The following is a 15,747-nucleotide window of genomic DNA, read 5'->3' as shown; positions in this document are numbered from 1 at the left end:
CCTAGCAGGCTTCCTGCCAGTGTAGTGAATCAAATAACCGTTATGATTCTATTAAGCTCAACGGGTAAGTAAAAGTTGAAGAAAGGCCTGTTTATAGTTGATTGTTGTTCATGACTATATGAAATGTTAATGGTGAGTTTTTATCATGTGATGGAAAAGATGAATTTTGGAAATTCATGTCCTAGTATATGCTATATCACATAGATGTTATGTTTATATGTTGGTTATTAACCATGTAGATTATGGTGGATAAGAAGGTATAATATTTAAATGTTGAAATGAACTTGGTTGAATGGTTTATCAATTGATGTTCGATAAGTTGAAGTTAATCTTATGTGAGCTTACTAAGCAACTAATGCTTACTGTGCTTCTTCTGTTTTGTAGTCTATCGGAAGCTTGACCTGTTGGAACCTTATCGGAGTCTTATCACACTATCCAAAAGTCACCTTGGTAGTTTTTGAATATTTTGCCTTTGGTTATAAATGTTATATATAAGGCTTAATATATATGGTTTAATGTCATTTATAACTTTTGTTGTGTTTTGGTTACTTTTGTATGATTATATGCATATATGGTATAGTTGGCTTGTACATGTTAAAAGTTATATGCTTATTTTGAATGGTAATATGGGATGATAATGGTTGACATTAGGTAGCTATTTTACCTAAGTTTGGTGATTAAGAAGTGGCATTATAGCTTTGCTCTTAATTGATTTTGCTTTGGTATGAAATGAGGTGCCTTTGAATGGCATATTGGTTAAAAGATTTAGGTTATTTTAATTGGTATGTTTATAAATGTTTGAGGTTTGTTTAGGTCCATTGATTGTGTGTACAAATGGAGTAGCTTGTTGGGCAAGGTTTCGTTTAAGGGCTAATTTTGGAGCACACAGCCGTGTGACACACACGGCCTGGCCATACAGTCGTGTGACACACACGGCCTGGCCATACAGTTGTGTGACACTTTTTATTTTAGGTGCAGGTTTCACATGGTCTGGCACACGGCCTGCGACACGGTTATGTGACTCTATTTCGAATATACACACGAGCGGTCACATGGGCTGAGACATGACCATCTGACCCTTCTTTAAATGTCCACATGGTCTGAGCCATGTCATACGGCCGTGTGCCCCTGTTTCTCAAATTTTTATATTTTTCTAAAATTTTCTACTTTGTTTTAAATTGATCCCTGATTGTCCCCAAATTGTTTTTAAGGCCCCAAAAGCTCAATTAAGCCCCAAATGTGTATTATTGTCATGATTAAATTGAGTAATTAGTAATTAATTTGTAAGTTTACTTATTATTTTGTTTTGAAGTTAAAAGTTCTGTTTTGTATGGAAATGCTCCGTAATCCTAATCCGACGACTAAAACAGGTTGGGGCTGTTACAGGTACACTTCATTCCCTCTCAGCTAAAGCTCATAACTCCTCTACCAAACAAGTTCATGCATCCCCAGTAGAGAACTATTTGTTCCTCACCACACAACAACAATATAACAAGAATTCACTCAAGTGTATCTTAACACTTCGGTTAACCAAATCAACCCTTAAAACAAGAAGAAATAACACAAGCTGATAAGAAAAATATTCAAGCTTTGAAAAGTGATTCACCTCCACAAATTGTGTCGCCCTAAGGGAGAATGATGCCTATTTATAAGTTGAGATAGCAGCAAGATAAACTCTTTTAATTCAGCAGATAAACCTTTGAAAAATACATTGAGATTTATAATAATTATCTCTAAAATAAATCTTTAATCACCAAAGAGATAATGATAAGACTTTACTTATCCAATAACCTCAAGCACACCAAGGAATCGGTTGGAAGTCTTGGCACCCTAGCTGAACCAAGCTACTTGTTTTGTCAAACATACCACACTCATGTAGGCCAAACTGAGATGGTTGAAATTGTGACACCCCTTGCCCGGCCTGATTGATAGGTCCAAGCTATAAAATATCACATCAATTGTTGAAGCAACAACAATCAAATGTTGCATGATTTTCATTTATTCAACACTATATATCTACTAACATGACCATTACATCATTATCTTATAATATTTTATCTTATTTAGGGTCTATAGAATTTTATTTGTTCAAGGGCTTAATTAGCAATTAAGTTAAGGTTTAAAATGGCAATTAAGCTATTTTTTATTATGATGGATGGTTGGTGGGGCTCTAATGTCTTGATTGCATAAAAATATATTAATTAAAGTAATAAAAAATGTTTTATCATAAAATCTAAAAGAAAAATAAACCAACTCATCTTTTTTCTTTTACCTTTTACCACCAAACAACAAAATGAGAGTCAGAGAAGCTATTGTTTTAGCTTCAAGGAAGTTCAGCCCTTGCATGGTAAAGGTGTTCCAACCCATTTTTCATGGATTTTATGTTTTTAAGATAATTGTAGCTCTGTTTAACTAACTAATGTATTGATTTTCAAAACTGTTAAAGATTTGAAATGTTTTCATTATTGAATATTAAAGCTTTTATTATTAAATTGATAGATTTTGTTGCTTAGATATAAATAAGGACTAAATTGTAAAGAGAAATTTGAAAATTTTGAGTACAGGGACTAAAGTGAATTTTTTTAAAAAATTAGCATGAATTTTTTTGTAAATATAGGTGCTGGATGAATGTAGAGGGATGTGATTGAAATAAGATTGAAAAATGGGGCTTAAATGTGAAAGTTATGATAGTTTTAGTTTTAGGGACTAAATGAATAAAATGTACAAATTCGTGAATTTTTAAAATGAAATTGAACTGTCATATGCATAAAATAAATTTTATTATGTAATTGAAACTGATAAATTGAAATAAATTATCGTATAGATTTAAATCGATCGATAAATAATCGAGAAAGGGAAAATTGCATATTAGTCTCTAACACTTCAATTATCACTGATTTTACCAGGTAAGCTCATATGGTATAGTTATATATGTAATTGTGATGTATGTGTTTGAATTTTTATTTATTTTATATAAATATACTTTAAATTGTTTACAACTTGGTACAAAAAGGTGAGGGTTGGACTGAATTATAAATAAATGAACTAATGTGTTAAATGTGTTTAGATGAAATTAAGATAAGATAGGTTACAATTAGCATGTCAATAGGGTTATTTGCACATTGTACAGGATATGATATGATATGATTCTTATTTATGGAGAATACACTGTTTAAACCAGAATCCCGCATTTGTTATGGATAACTGAGTCTTGTCTTTACGAAGACCCTAATGTATTCTGGAGGGATGTATTGTCTTATGAAAGATGATGCCTACGGGCTTAGCACTTCGATACTCAAGTGTGTTTCGTTGTTATCCCTCAAACGAGCAATCATGTGTGTTTTTTGTGGTTACCCGTGTATCCGTATATGTTTATTATTATTCATCGGGTTAAACTATAAAACCCGAATTTATAATAAACCAAAATTAAGGATAATTAAGGGACTAAATTGAAAGAGACCATAAATTGGCAGCCTATATTGGCAAAAAAAGGAAAGCTATAAGTCGATTTTGACATGGTTGAGATCCAATTCTTGTTCGGTTAGGATGAAACTGGTCGGTTCTTTAATGAGAGACATAATGATTTAGAATGTACAGTTCTCCTACAGTTGGAAGAAGCATGAGAAGGGCTATAAATAGCTGAGAAACAACTTCCCATGGATGATTTCTTCCCGACCTTGTTCCAAATTCTTTCGTGCTTCATATTCTTCGATAGCTCAAACAAAGAATAGCATGGAAGGTTTTGCATGGAACAGACTTCATGAGGATGAAGCTGGAAAAGTAGGGAAAACAATAAGCGAGTAAGGTTCATAACCTTTCTATGTACATAAGAGTTAAGAAATAAATCTAGAACTGTCTCAAGGGTTCTACATGTTTCTGGAAAACGGGTTTAAGTTGAGATATTGAGTATAACCCATGGTTTTTGGTTAGAATATTTAGTTACTGCAAGGAGAATGGAAGTTCTGACGTTCAAGGAAGTTAAGCTATGGGAACGATAATGATTCAGGTGAGTTCCAAACTCTAAACCTATTGTTATGGTCTATACTGTTTAAGTATGTCATGTTGTATAAACATGAGATATGGTGGCATGAGCATGCATTGCATGGTTGTGGGTAAACCTCAAGGGGATTATATGAAGTTAGAATGGGAATGAGAAATGAACCTATTAGATACCGCCTCGGGCAAAGCTCTATGCCCTACGAAGGGAACACTATGGTATTCGAGCATCAAGGCTGGGTGGTGTTAAGGAGGTAATAAGAGGAGGATTTGGGAAATGAAATTACAGAATGGTATTTACTGCGACGGCGGTATCGACTAGTCCTTCGGGGCGACACCATGACGACGGTATATAGCGTAAGACCATAAATGAAAGAGGTTATGGAAATCGGGTACAAGATAAATGACATAAGAAAATAGATGAAATAGGTTATGGCAATCTAATATGAAGTATGTAGTGTAAGACTATGGATGAAAGTGCCACGGTGACATGGTACACGATAAAATGGTAATGGTGTAAGACCATGGATTAAAGACGCCATGTCTGTAAGGTAAATGGTACTTCACATGTAGTTAGTGTTGTTAATAGATACATGGTTAAACTGAGTAAGTTACGCTGGCATGTAGTTAAGTGGATATTCAGATATTTACGATGTACTTCTAACATGTGCTTAGAGTTTAGAAAAAGCCAAAAAGGCTTAGTCGGATATGTTGATTCAGATTATGCAAGAGACTTAGAACGATGGAGGTCTCTCACAAGTTATCTATTCGCTTTTGGAGATTGTGCCATCAGTTGGAAAGCTACACTTCAAGCTACAGTAGCCTTATCTACTACTGAAGCAGAATACATGACAATTACCGAAGTTGTAAAGGAAACGGTTAAAAGGCATGTTTAGTGAAAAAGGGGCAGTTGTCGTATATTGTGATAGTAAAAGTGTCATACATCTCACCAAAGATCAAATCCATCACAAAAAAACGAAGCACATAGACATTTGTTATCATTTTGTTTGAGAGGTGATCATACAAGGGGATGTTTAAATTCTTAAAATTGGCACAAAACACAATCTAACTGACATGTTGACAAAAAGCCTTCTAGTTTCTAAGTTCGAGCATTTCTTGGAATTGGTGAGTATCCAAAAAAGAGCAAATTAGGCTCATAATAGGGCTTGGCAAGGGAATTAAGTCAAATATGAGTCAATGTGGAGATTTGTGGAGTTATGCCTCGCATTTTCGGACTAAACAGTGTGTGACATCGCAACGAGGAAGTGTTCTTCATCTCGATGAACAACCGGTGTCACAACAAGAAGAGAGCCTTTGTCCCAACGACGTGGCAACGTGCACCTCAATTTTTTCGACTTTCTTCTCCCAGTTAAACTATGTTTTTAGTTTCCCACTTAAACTCTAATTAACCTAGGATTATTGTAGTCATATATGCTACGAATTTCAACCTATAAATAGGCCTTAGTTACTCTAGGTTACATACAAAAAAAATATTTAGATTGAGAGAATTATGTTCTTTGTTTCGAAGGGTTTTTTTCTTTTGGGGCTTTGGGTTTTTCGTTTAATTATCTCTATCTTTTGTACTCTTATTTATTATAGTGAAATATCCTTTCGCCTGTAATTTTTTATCCTCTTTTGAGGAGTTTTTCCATGTAAAATTTGTGTATTGAATTTTTTTTATTTTACTTTATTTACTTGTTCGTTGCATATACGAGTTAATTCCCAATAGTAAATTTTTATTTCTAAATGTAATAATTGAAAAGGGTTGAATACAAAGTCTAAGCTAAACGAAAAGCAAAGATAAAAAAAGAAGTAAATATTAAATTTGCAGACAACGTGTCTTCAAAAACAAGAAGGAAACATGGGGTCCCCAATTGACGCATTTGTTTCACGAAATTCTTACATTGTTTTGGTTAATTTTTTTGAATCTTGAATTTCAAAGTATCGAAGTTATATTGTTTGAATTTTTCAGTTTTCTTAAAATATTTACATTTTTAAAGGTAGAAATGCAGTTATGATATTTCAAATACGTAAAAAAAAATTAAAAAAATGAACTTTTTATCCAACAATCTGAATAGCATAAGGCCAGGCAATGAAGAGCTAAAGAGAACATAGTTTGAGGAGTAAAAGTGAAGATGTTAGCAGCCTAATTGATTGGTCCTGACTCCTGACTCCATAGTAGATATTAACCTTATAAAGAGCAAAGAATCAAATTTTCTACTTTTTCTTTTTTAATACATGTCACTTTTTGTTTGTTATGGAAGGATATATTCTCATTTGTTGGCACACCGAAAACAGAATCAAGCAAGGAAGCAAAGCAAAACACACATTGCTCGTGAAGGTTAAGGGCAAGAGGAAAACCAATAATCATAATGTTTGTGTTAAAAATGAAAAAAAGAAAACAAAGGAAATTAAGCAACCAAATGCACTTAAGTAAATCTATTTGATTCTTCGATGAGATTAGAAGGTTTGATGGCACATTTCTTCGCTCGAGTATTTCCTTCATTTCATTCATTGATCAATCATGTTAAAAATTATTTATTACTCATAATATCCATTAGACTTTCACTACAATTTAAATTATATATTGTTAAGAATGATCGAGTCTTTTAAGAGAAGTCTTCAAAGTATTGTCTTTTAAGCAGTTTATATCGGTCTCCTATTATTTTCATGCTAGGGTTTTGTGATACAACTTCCATGAAGAGCCGTGTATGGTTTACAAAGGGAGGGCGCTTCGATTTTTGGAGAAACAATCTATAAGAGCTCACTTGAACCACCATCCTATGGCACACTTGAGCAGAGACAAAACCCCAACATGGGGACAATACCTTCAATTGTTGAAGGACTGATCCATTATCCAACGGACACATGTCAAAGAATTCTCAAAAATATCAACCCCTAACATATCTTGAATTATATTTTCATTATAATTTAAACTATTCAATTATCCTATAAATAATTTTTTATTATTCTTAATTATTTAATTGAGAAATAATCCAAACATTCAACCAATTACAACATTAAAATAACTATACAAAAATAAATTTCTTTAGGCAACAATAAAATTAATTCCAATAAATTACTAGATATTTTTACACATTTAATATTTCTACAAGCCTTTATAAGTTTTAAATAAGTAAATTCAATACATATTGAATTACATTTGAATTCATATTGAATTATACTTATACTTTTATTTTAATTTAAAATTTATTAATAAATAATATTTTATTATTTTAAATATTTTTAAAACATTGTAAAATAGAATTTTAATATTATTTAATTATTTTATTTTGGAATTGTTATTGTTGAGAGAGTTTTAATTGAATATTATACCGACCCAAATATAATTAATATTAAGTCGTAAAATAGAAAAAACACCTATTTAATTGTTACAAGGCTAAATAAGCATAAAAAAGGAAAGGAAAAAAAGACCGATGTTCATATTCTAAATTATTTTCAAATTCGTTCCATAATAAGGCTATCAGTATATTCTGGATAGCCAATAGTATTTTTTATTGGGTTTGATTAAAATCAATTAAAGCAAACACCAGAGGAGCAGGGTCCCAAGCAAAATAAAATAAAGTGAGAAGAGGTGGGACATGAAGAACAGTTAAAGTAAAGGCTTGTTATTGACAAACTAGAAATTTAATTGGATATGAAGCAAGGAAGTTGATTCAATTGAGCTTTATTCCCTTTGCAATGACTATAAATAGGCTTGGTTCATGGGAATAAACACTCAAGCCTTTGTCTTTCCATATATATATATATATTGCCTTTGTTTTTCTGTAACTTATTCAATGGATCAGCACAAAACAACCGCTGGGGCTCTTCAGACACCAATGACTGGACCTATCAACAATCCCGCTGCTCTTGCTCAGGCACTCCTCCATAACCCCGGCGCTACTCAAGCACTCAATAATAATCCAACTGCTGCTGGCAACCATGGTGTTACTCATAAGCCACACCTCAATAACCCTGGGGTTGGTCAGCAACTCATCAGCTATCCCGGAGTTGGTCAGCAACACATCAACAATCCTGGTGTTGGTCAGCAACTAATTAGCTATCCCGGAGTTGGTCAGCAACACATCAGCAACCCTGGTGTTGGTCAGCTCATGGGTGTTCCTGGATCTGGTCAGGGATCCATCAACAAACCTAGTACTGCTCAAGCACTGATGAGGAGTCCTAGTGATTCTCGGGCACTCATCCGGGGTGACCGTGGGAGCATGTTAAGCATGTCGGATGACAATGTGATGATGAACCAAATTTTGACAACTCATGCTCCTGATGGTCGAGAATTTGATGTCAGACCTCTTCTCTATTTGGTTGAGGACATCCTCAACCGCGCCACCCAACATGTTGATTTCCTTGTTAAGGTATAACATGTATTGCATCTATCTTGTTAAATCAATGGTGTAAAATGCTCATACTTCCTGATGCTTACTGCAGGGTACTCTAGATCAGGTTGAACTGGAAGAGAGAGCCCAAGCAGCAAATCATATAGCTATGCTTGAAGCTCTTACATATACTATTGATCGAATTGCATGCGAGGTTCTGCCATTTTATTATAAGAAACTGTCTTTGTTGATTAGTACAATCTAGGTGTATTTGTTATTCATGTATGCTAACATGTCGACATTATAAACATTTTTATATGCCAGCTATCATACAAGGCTCTGGGAGGTTGTGATGCACACGCAACAACAACTGCAATATTCAACTTGCTATCAAGCTATACGTGGGATGCTAAGCTAGTGATATCCCTATCAGCCTTTGCCTTGAACTATGGAGAATTTTGGCTTCTTGCTCAGATTTACTCCACAAACCAACTTGCCAAATCAATGGCAGTCTTGAGGCAACTGCCATCTTTGCTAGAGCACACAGCTCCTCTGAAACCTAGGTTTGATGCACTAAACAGTTTGATTCGGACAATGATGGACGTGACTAGATGTGTCGTGCAGTTCAGAGAGCTGCCATTAAAGTACATTTCTCCGGATGCACCGGCATTGGCCACTGCCATGACCCACATCCCAACTGCTGTATATTGGACCATCAGGAGCATGGTGGCTTGTGCAACTCAAATTTCCAGCCTTACTAGCGCGGGTCATGAGTATGTTTTACTTCATTTATGTCCGATATTGTGAATTTTGAAGGTTAAAAATAGTTGGATTAACAGTTGACATTAATTTCAGGTTTGGAATATCAACCACAGAGTCATGGGAGTTGTCAACCTTGGCTCACAAGCTCAGAAACATATATGAACATCTAAAGCAGCAGCTGAACTACTGCTACAAACATATAGGTTCATAAATAACCATTAAATATTATCTAGTACAAAAGAAAAAGGATTTAAAATACTTACGGATGATATAATCATTGTTAATTGCAGAGGAAAGGATGGATATTGAGATTTATCAGATGCTTCTGGCTATCTTTGATCCGAACGTGTTGCACATTGACAATATGAAAGCTCTCAAGGCCTTGATTTATGACAAGGATGATAAACTGCCCCTCCTTGATGGTGCTACAAAGAGACAAGTATTGCATTCTTACAAAAATTATAACAGTTCGTTTGTTAATCATTTAGTTTGTAGGATATATTTCATAATGTTGTGCGACATTGAACAGGTTAGCCTGGACGTGCTAAGAAGGAAAAATGTGCTCTTGCTCATTTCAAGCCTCGAATTCTCCAACGATGAGCTAGCAATTCTTGAGCAGATATATAATGAATCAAGGATCCATGCAACGAGGCTCGAGAGTCAGTATGAAGTCGTTTGGATCCCAATTGTGGATCATTCCATCATCCCATTGCCTGAAGAAATGCAAACCAAGTTCGAGAACCTACAAAGTACCATGCCATGGTACTCAGTGCAGGACCCTTTGGTCATAAAGAAGCCGGTCATCAGGTTCATCAAGGAGGTTTGGCATTTCAGGACAAAGCCAATCCTTGTGGTGCTTGATCCTCAAGGGAAGGTGGTTTCCCCTAATGCAATTCACATGATGTGGATTTGGGGAAGCACTGCTTTCCCCTTCACTAGTTTGAGAGAAGAAGCTCTTTGGAGGGAAGAAACATGGAGGCTTGATCTTCTGGTTGATGGAATTGACCCGACGGTCCTCACTTGGGTATATATTTTAGATTCAAGCTTACCAGTTTTCTCCATTGACCTGTTAGAAATATTGTTACATAAATGTTCACTTTTACCATAAGTCCATGCATCTAATAAGATATTTTAAACTTGAATGTGTTCAGGTTAAAGAAGAAAAATACATTTTCTTGTATGGAGGGGATGATATCGAGTGGATAAGAAGATTTGTAAATTCAGCACGCGGTGTTGCATCTGCGTCTCGCATTCCTCTTGAGATGGTGTATGTGGGGAAAAGCAACAAAAGAGAGCAAGTGAAGAAAGTGACAGGAATTATCAATGCGGAGAAGCTTAGCAATGCTTGGCAAGATCAAGCCATGGTATGGTTCTTCTGGAGCAGGTTAGAGAGCATGTTATTTTCAAAGATTCAGTTAGGCAGGGGTGATGACCAAGACCCAATGCTGCAACAAATAAAGAAGCTGCTTAGCTATGGCAGAGAAGGTGGATGGGCAGTGCTTAGTAGAGGGTCTAATATAGCGGTGAATGGCCATTCCAGCACAGTTTTGCCTGCTTTGGGTGGTTATGATGAATGGAAGATAAATGTGGCTGAAAAAGGTTTTGATGGGGCATTCAAGGACTACCATGACAAGCTTCATGATGCTGCTCACCCTTGCTGCCGGTTCGAGTTTCCAAATACCATAAGAATCCCAGAGAATATGAGGTGCCCAGAGTGCCCCAGGCTCATGGAGAAATACACCGCTTTCCTTTGCTGCCATGATGAGCAAGGCATTCCAGGCTCACTATTTTAAGCGGGGATCAGCCCTTCACTGTTGTTCCTACTACTGTTGCTGCTAAATAATGATGTTCCAATGGGACTCAAAATCAATAATTTTCTTCTAAAATTTCACTTTGCGTGTTAAGGTTTTGTGTCTGAGATGTATCGCCAATAGCCACTATGGCCTAAGTTGGCAACCTATCTATAGCAGTTGAAAGTAAAATAATCATGTTTGATTTCCACATTATTGTCAGGGATATGAATATAATAAAGAATAAAGTTTATTTAACTATGACTCTTTGGGCTTTGCTTTTCATCCTGATTTCTGCATTGCTTCAGAAAAATGTAGCTTTTTCCCGGTTTCAACTTCAATAATTTCTCATCATGAAGTGAGCCAACCCATCAAAACAAACTATAATATTATAACATGTAAATTTCTCAATTCCAGGATACATATAAGTATTACAATTTCGAGTTTAAGATTTAATTATAAGTGATGGATTTTGAAAAAATAAAAAGTATTTGAATTGAAAATATATATATATAAAAAAAAGTCGCAATTAAAAAAAACAAAACAAAATCACAAGCTAGGCTTTAATTAAATAAAAAATCAATGGTTTTTAACATAGGTTGGGCCCACAAAGCATCCACAAAAATAAGCTTTGTTTGATATTTGGTTAAGTGTTTTCTTGTAAACGGGTCTTCCGAACAATGTTCACCGTCACAAAAGAAGTGCATTCCAAGAGACTTAACATCAGGAATGGTTCAGAAACGTATCGTTATAAGCTGAAGTTCTTTGGTCAATTTTTTTTTTTTTTTGTGTTAAATGGTAAGAAATTTAATGTCTCACGAAAAGATATTGAATTTAAATATTATGTATGAAAATTTCACGTCAAATTTTTTAATCGAGATTTAATATAATTATCGGATTTCAAAAACTCTCATGAGAAAAAAGAAAGAAAAAAACTTTATATGTGTCGAGTAATGTGCCTTAAGCGGGTAAATTCAATTTTCTTTGATGCGTTTAGGGGATATTTGTTCTTTTCTGATGGTTTTTTTCCCTTTCATTTGGCCCATTGTTCTTAGTAAAGGGGACAGCATCTCCAATAATGGACCAATCTAAATCACTCCAATGCTCACTTTGTTTATTGATGAAGTGTTTATTTTTCTTAAAAATAATTTGGATTTGAATTATTATATAGTTTTCTTTTTTTTTAAAAAAACAACTTAATAAAAACTTTAATTTTTAAATTCACTTTAGTTTTCAAAACTTTTCTGGCTCATTTCAATCCCTAACATTATCAAATATTTCTAGTTTAGTCCTTTGAATATTAAAAAATAATGGCCGGGACATTACAATAAAATTATTAAAAAAAAAAGTTTGCATTAAGTTTGTTTTTTTAATGAACCGGAACCGATTTGCTGAACCCAGTATAAGAGCGTAACATCGTTGATTGCTGAAAATAGTAAACCTTCTGGATTTCATATTCATTCCTCATAAGGTATATAAATACTAGTTGTTTTCTGAAATTAGAAGCATATCAAAACTGGGAACCATCCAAATATATTAGTTGAATTCAAACTCGAAGTTGAACTGATTCATGGTTTTGTTTTCTATTTCAAACTTACTTGCAACAGACGTGTTCATCATCTCATTAGAGTAACGATAATAAGATGGGGTTAAAGATGAATTGGGAGCCTGGTGGCCCACTGCTTCTGTTTCCATTTTGCTTAATATTATGAAAACCCCAGTGAAACAAGCATCCCTTTATTCGTTTCATTAGTCTCATCTCTCATCATCCTTTTGATTATAATATATGAGTTGTTACTGAGTCATTTTCTCTCCGACAAAGTTTGAATATTTGGGTCCTAAGGTTAATGGTTTTTGCAGTTGTTCTTTGAAGGCAGAGTCTCCCATGGCCCTACTTGCAGTATTTCTAGACCAGAAATCCAACATGATCTGTTCTGAGTTTTGACCAAATTAGCATTTCTCCTTGAATCTCAAATCAACTGAAAGGATTTCTCTACCCGGTTCATTATGAACACGATATCAAATCAAATTAAATCATCATTTGCTTTATTTGCTCCAATGTTGGACTTAATAGGAAAAATGATTGCAGATGCTAAGAATTGATTAGATTTTGTTCCAGAGAAGCTACTTTTAACACAGGGTTTAAAGTGCTGGAAAAAGCAACCCTGATCTTCAACATCATGAATCTTTTTCAGGGTTGAGGTCACTACTTTTTTTTTTCCTTTCTTGGTAAACAAGCCAAAGTTCTTGATCCATTTATGGAGCTAGAATTGTTATATGAGGATTTCACGTGGTAGCCAGGTTTCAACACACATAGGGATTGAAGCAATGCAAAGAAAGAAGTGATGTTTTTCTATAGATGCACAATTATGTCCATCCATTTAAGCAGGAAGAATTAGAAAAAGAAAAAGAAAAAAGAAGCAGCTTTTGTGCCCATGTGACTTAGAAAAGTTTACTGATAAAATTTCCACTTCCACCTTGCTGGTAATCCAAGTCTCATTAGTGAATTAAAAAGTCATAGACCTTTCTTCTGCACTTTTTGTTGGCTTAATATGGCTAAAACATGTTGTGCAAACCTCACCTCCGACATTTTAGTTACTGCTCCATTGTTAAACCAACCATTACCGTAACTTAAAATGTAAAAAACTGAATGACGATAATGGCAATATAAAACGATCGCAAAGCAAAAAGAAAGAAAAAACACTCAGATTTTACGTGAAAACTCTTTCGGTAAAAAATCACAGGCAAAGGAGAATAAAATTTACCAAATTCGGATGATACAAGATAAACTTTGACTACTTCTATTTATAGGTTGAAAAACTTTATTATAATCAATGTCAAATAGGAGAAGAGAAGTTATATACGAATTCTACTTATACAGCCTAGTCGTATCCACATATCTCTCAATTTTACCACTGTATTTTATTTTTTTAACAGTAATTTGGATAGCACAACTCTAACATAAATAAATAAATAAATCTAGCAAAACTTTTATAATGGTGACGTTTCAATCTAGGTTTGCTAGTTTTGGAAGTCCTGAGAGATTGGTCCTATTGACCATCTATCATTCTCACCTAGAATATTAATTGCCATTTGTCCAAAATAATCCTTAAAAGTGTTTATGTTTACATAATTTATTTAAATATATATAATCTATTCTTTTTATTGGTTAAGATTGATTTATGGTTTAGGATTTGTGATTGCTCTTTCTAATAATATTATATTTATGGTTTGAACATGTATCTCTTCTTAAAGTGCAACATGTCTTACGGATACACCCAACACTTGATGATATATAATGCTAATTTTAATGGCATGTGTTGTATACATTATGTTATCCAATCATAATATATTAAATTTATTTAATATTTTTATAAAATATAAAGCATTAATTGTACCAAACATCTCCAAACTACGATCCTTATTCTAAATAGATCCCGAACTTTAAAATATTCTAATTACATCCCAAAATTATCGTTGTTATGTCAATCATGTCCTTCCATTATTAAAATCGTTAATTCAACCATTAAATGACACGTAAAACCTTATGTGATATAATTTAAAATGAAAAATTTTAAAGAAAAGTACACATAGTTGTTAAAGTTAAAAGCTAAAATAAAGTAAAACCTAATAAAGAGAGAATGAACGATAATTTCTATAAAAGATTCAAAAGCTCAAAACCAAGATTTTTACAACATTCATTTTATAATATTCATTTTCTTTAGATTTTTATTTTAAATTATGTCACAAAAGATTTATATTCTCATTTAACAGTTAAATTAATAATTTTAGTTATAGATGGACCTTATTGATATAAAATAACAGTTTAAAGATATAATTAAAATGTTCTAAAATTTGACAATGAATTTAGAATAAAAGTTATAGTTTAAGGATGTTCAGTGCAATTAACTCAAATATAAATAAAATAATCATCATTATATGACATCAACATAGAATATAAATTTGAATTCAAAATATAAATAAATATAATAAAAATTCAACCAAATAAATAAATATATAATCTTTATCCATTTTTATTTTTATATGCATTTACAGTGAATTGTTTAAAACATGAATATTATAATATTTTACAATAAAATTGTATTAATTAATTTGGCCTGATAATTTTAAAACATAGAATCATTAATTTAATTATACGTTAATGTTTTAAAGAATAATTTTAATATAAGTATATATTTTAATTAGTAACAAATATTATGGTATTAATATAAATATATAATTTATTTTACTTAGTTAATAAATATTGCCGCAACCGATAGATGTTACATTTTCATGTAACCTAATTATTAGGGAATAATAATTGAGTTATAAAATCTTGAATGTCATTAAGTTTGATACTTAAATTGATGTCAAATAAAATCTCTAAAATAATATTGAGATCATAATTATAATTTACGTTTTAATTATCAATTATATACTACTATTTTATTAATGGTTTATTACTATTAGTATTCATTATTATTTTACAGTTACTAATCTTTATATTTACTATCAATTTTTGCTTTTATTTTTCAATTAATTTCTAATTATAAAAGGAATTATTAAATTTATATTCAACAGGTTTGCAATATACAAACATGCAATGTAATGGTATATACTTGCTAGCTAACTTAAAAACTTGATATAATTTAAATTATAAAATTGATGTTACAATAATAATGGCATTTGTAAAGAAATAAAAAATTTATACTTATTGATAGTTTATACAAATTTTAAAATTTAATCATGAAATTTATAATTATTTTCTTATTTATCATAATTATTATATTTTTCATTATTACTATAGTATTTTTTATAATAGATGTCAATAATGGCAATAGAATGATCGCAAAAATAAGAAA

General features: G+C 32.7%; 1 protein-coding gene across 1 annotated transcript; it reads left to right on the top strand.

Annotated features, from left to right (window-relative positions):
* The first annotated feature begins 7,739 nt into the window (after window positions 1-7,739).
* LOC105780280 (protein SIEVE ELEMENT OCCLUSION B) lies at window positions 7,740-11,143 on the top strand. The gene is made up of 7 exons (XM_012604510.2): window positions 7,740-8,372; window positions 8,446-8,547; window positions 8,658-9,106; window positions 9,189-9,298; window positions 9,386-9,534; window positions 9,625-10,119; window positions 10,247-11,143. Exons 1-7 carry the CDS (start codon window positions 7,797-7,799, stop codon window positions 10,886-10,888), a joined length of 2,523 nt encoding a protein of 840 aa, XP_012459964.1. The 5' UTR covers window positions 7,740-7,796; the 3' UTR covers window positions 10,889-11,143.
* Window positions 11,144-15,747: the final 4,604 nt, after the last annotated feature.

The sequence above is a fragment of the Gossypium raimondii genome, chromosome 4, assembly GCF_025698545.1.
Source record: "Gossypium raimondii isolate GPD5lz chromosome 4, ASM2569854v1, whole genome shotgun sequence".
Lineage (NCBI taxonomy): Eukaryota > Viridiplantae > Streptophyta > Magnoliopsida > Malvales > Malvaceae > Gossypium > Gossypium raimondii.
Note: the sequence above shows the minus strand (reverse complement) of the source record. Positions and strands in the feature narration are given on the sequence as shown.

Coding starts and splice junctions, on each gene's coding strand:
- LOC105780280 (XM_012604510.2), top strand. CDS start 7,797: ATGGATCAGCACAAAACAACCGCTGGGGCTCTTCAGACACCAATGACT. Junction 9,107..9,188: donor CTTACTAGCGCGGGTCATGA/GTATGTTTTACT, acceptor CATTAATTTCAG/GTTTGGAATATCAACCACAG. Junction 9,535..9,624: donor ATGGTGCTACAAAGAGACAA/GTATTGCATTCT, acceptor GACATTGAACAG/GTTAGCCTGGACGTGCTAAG.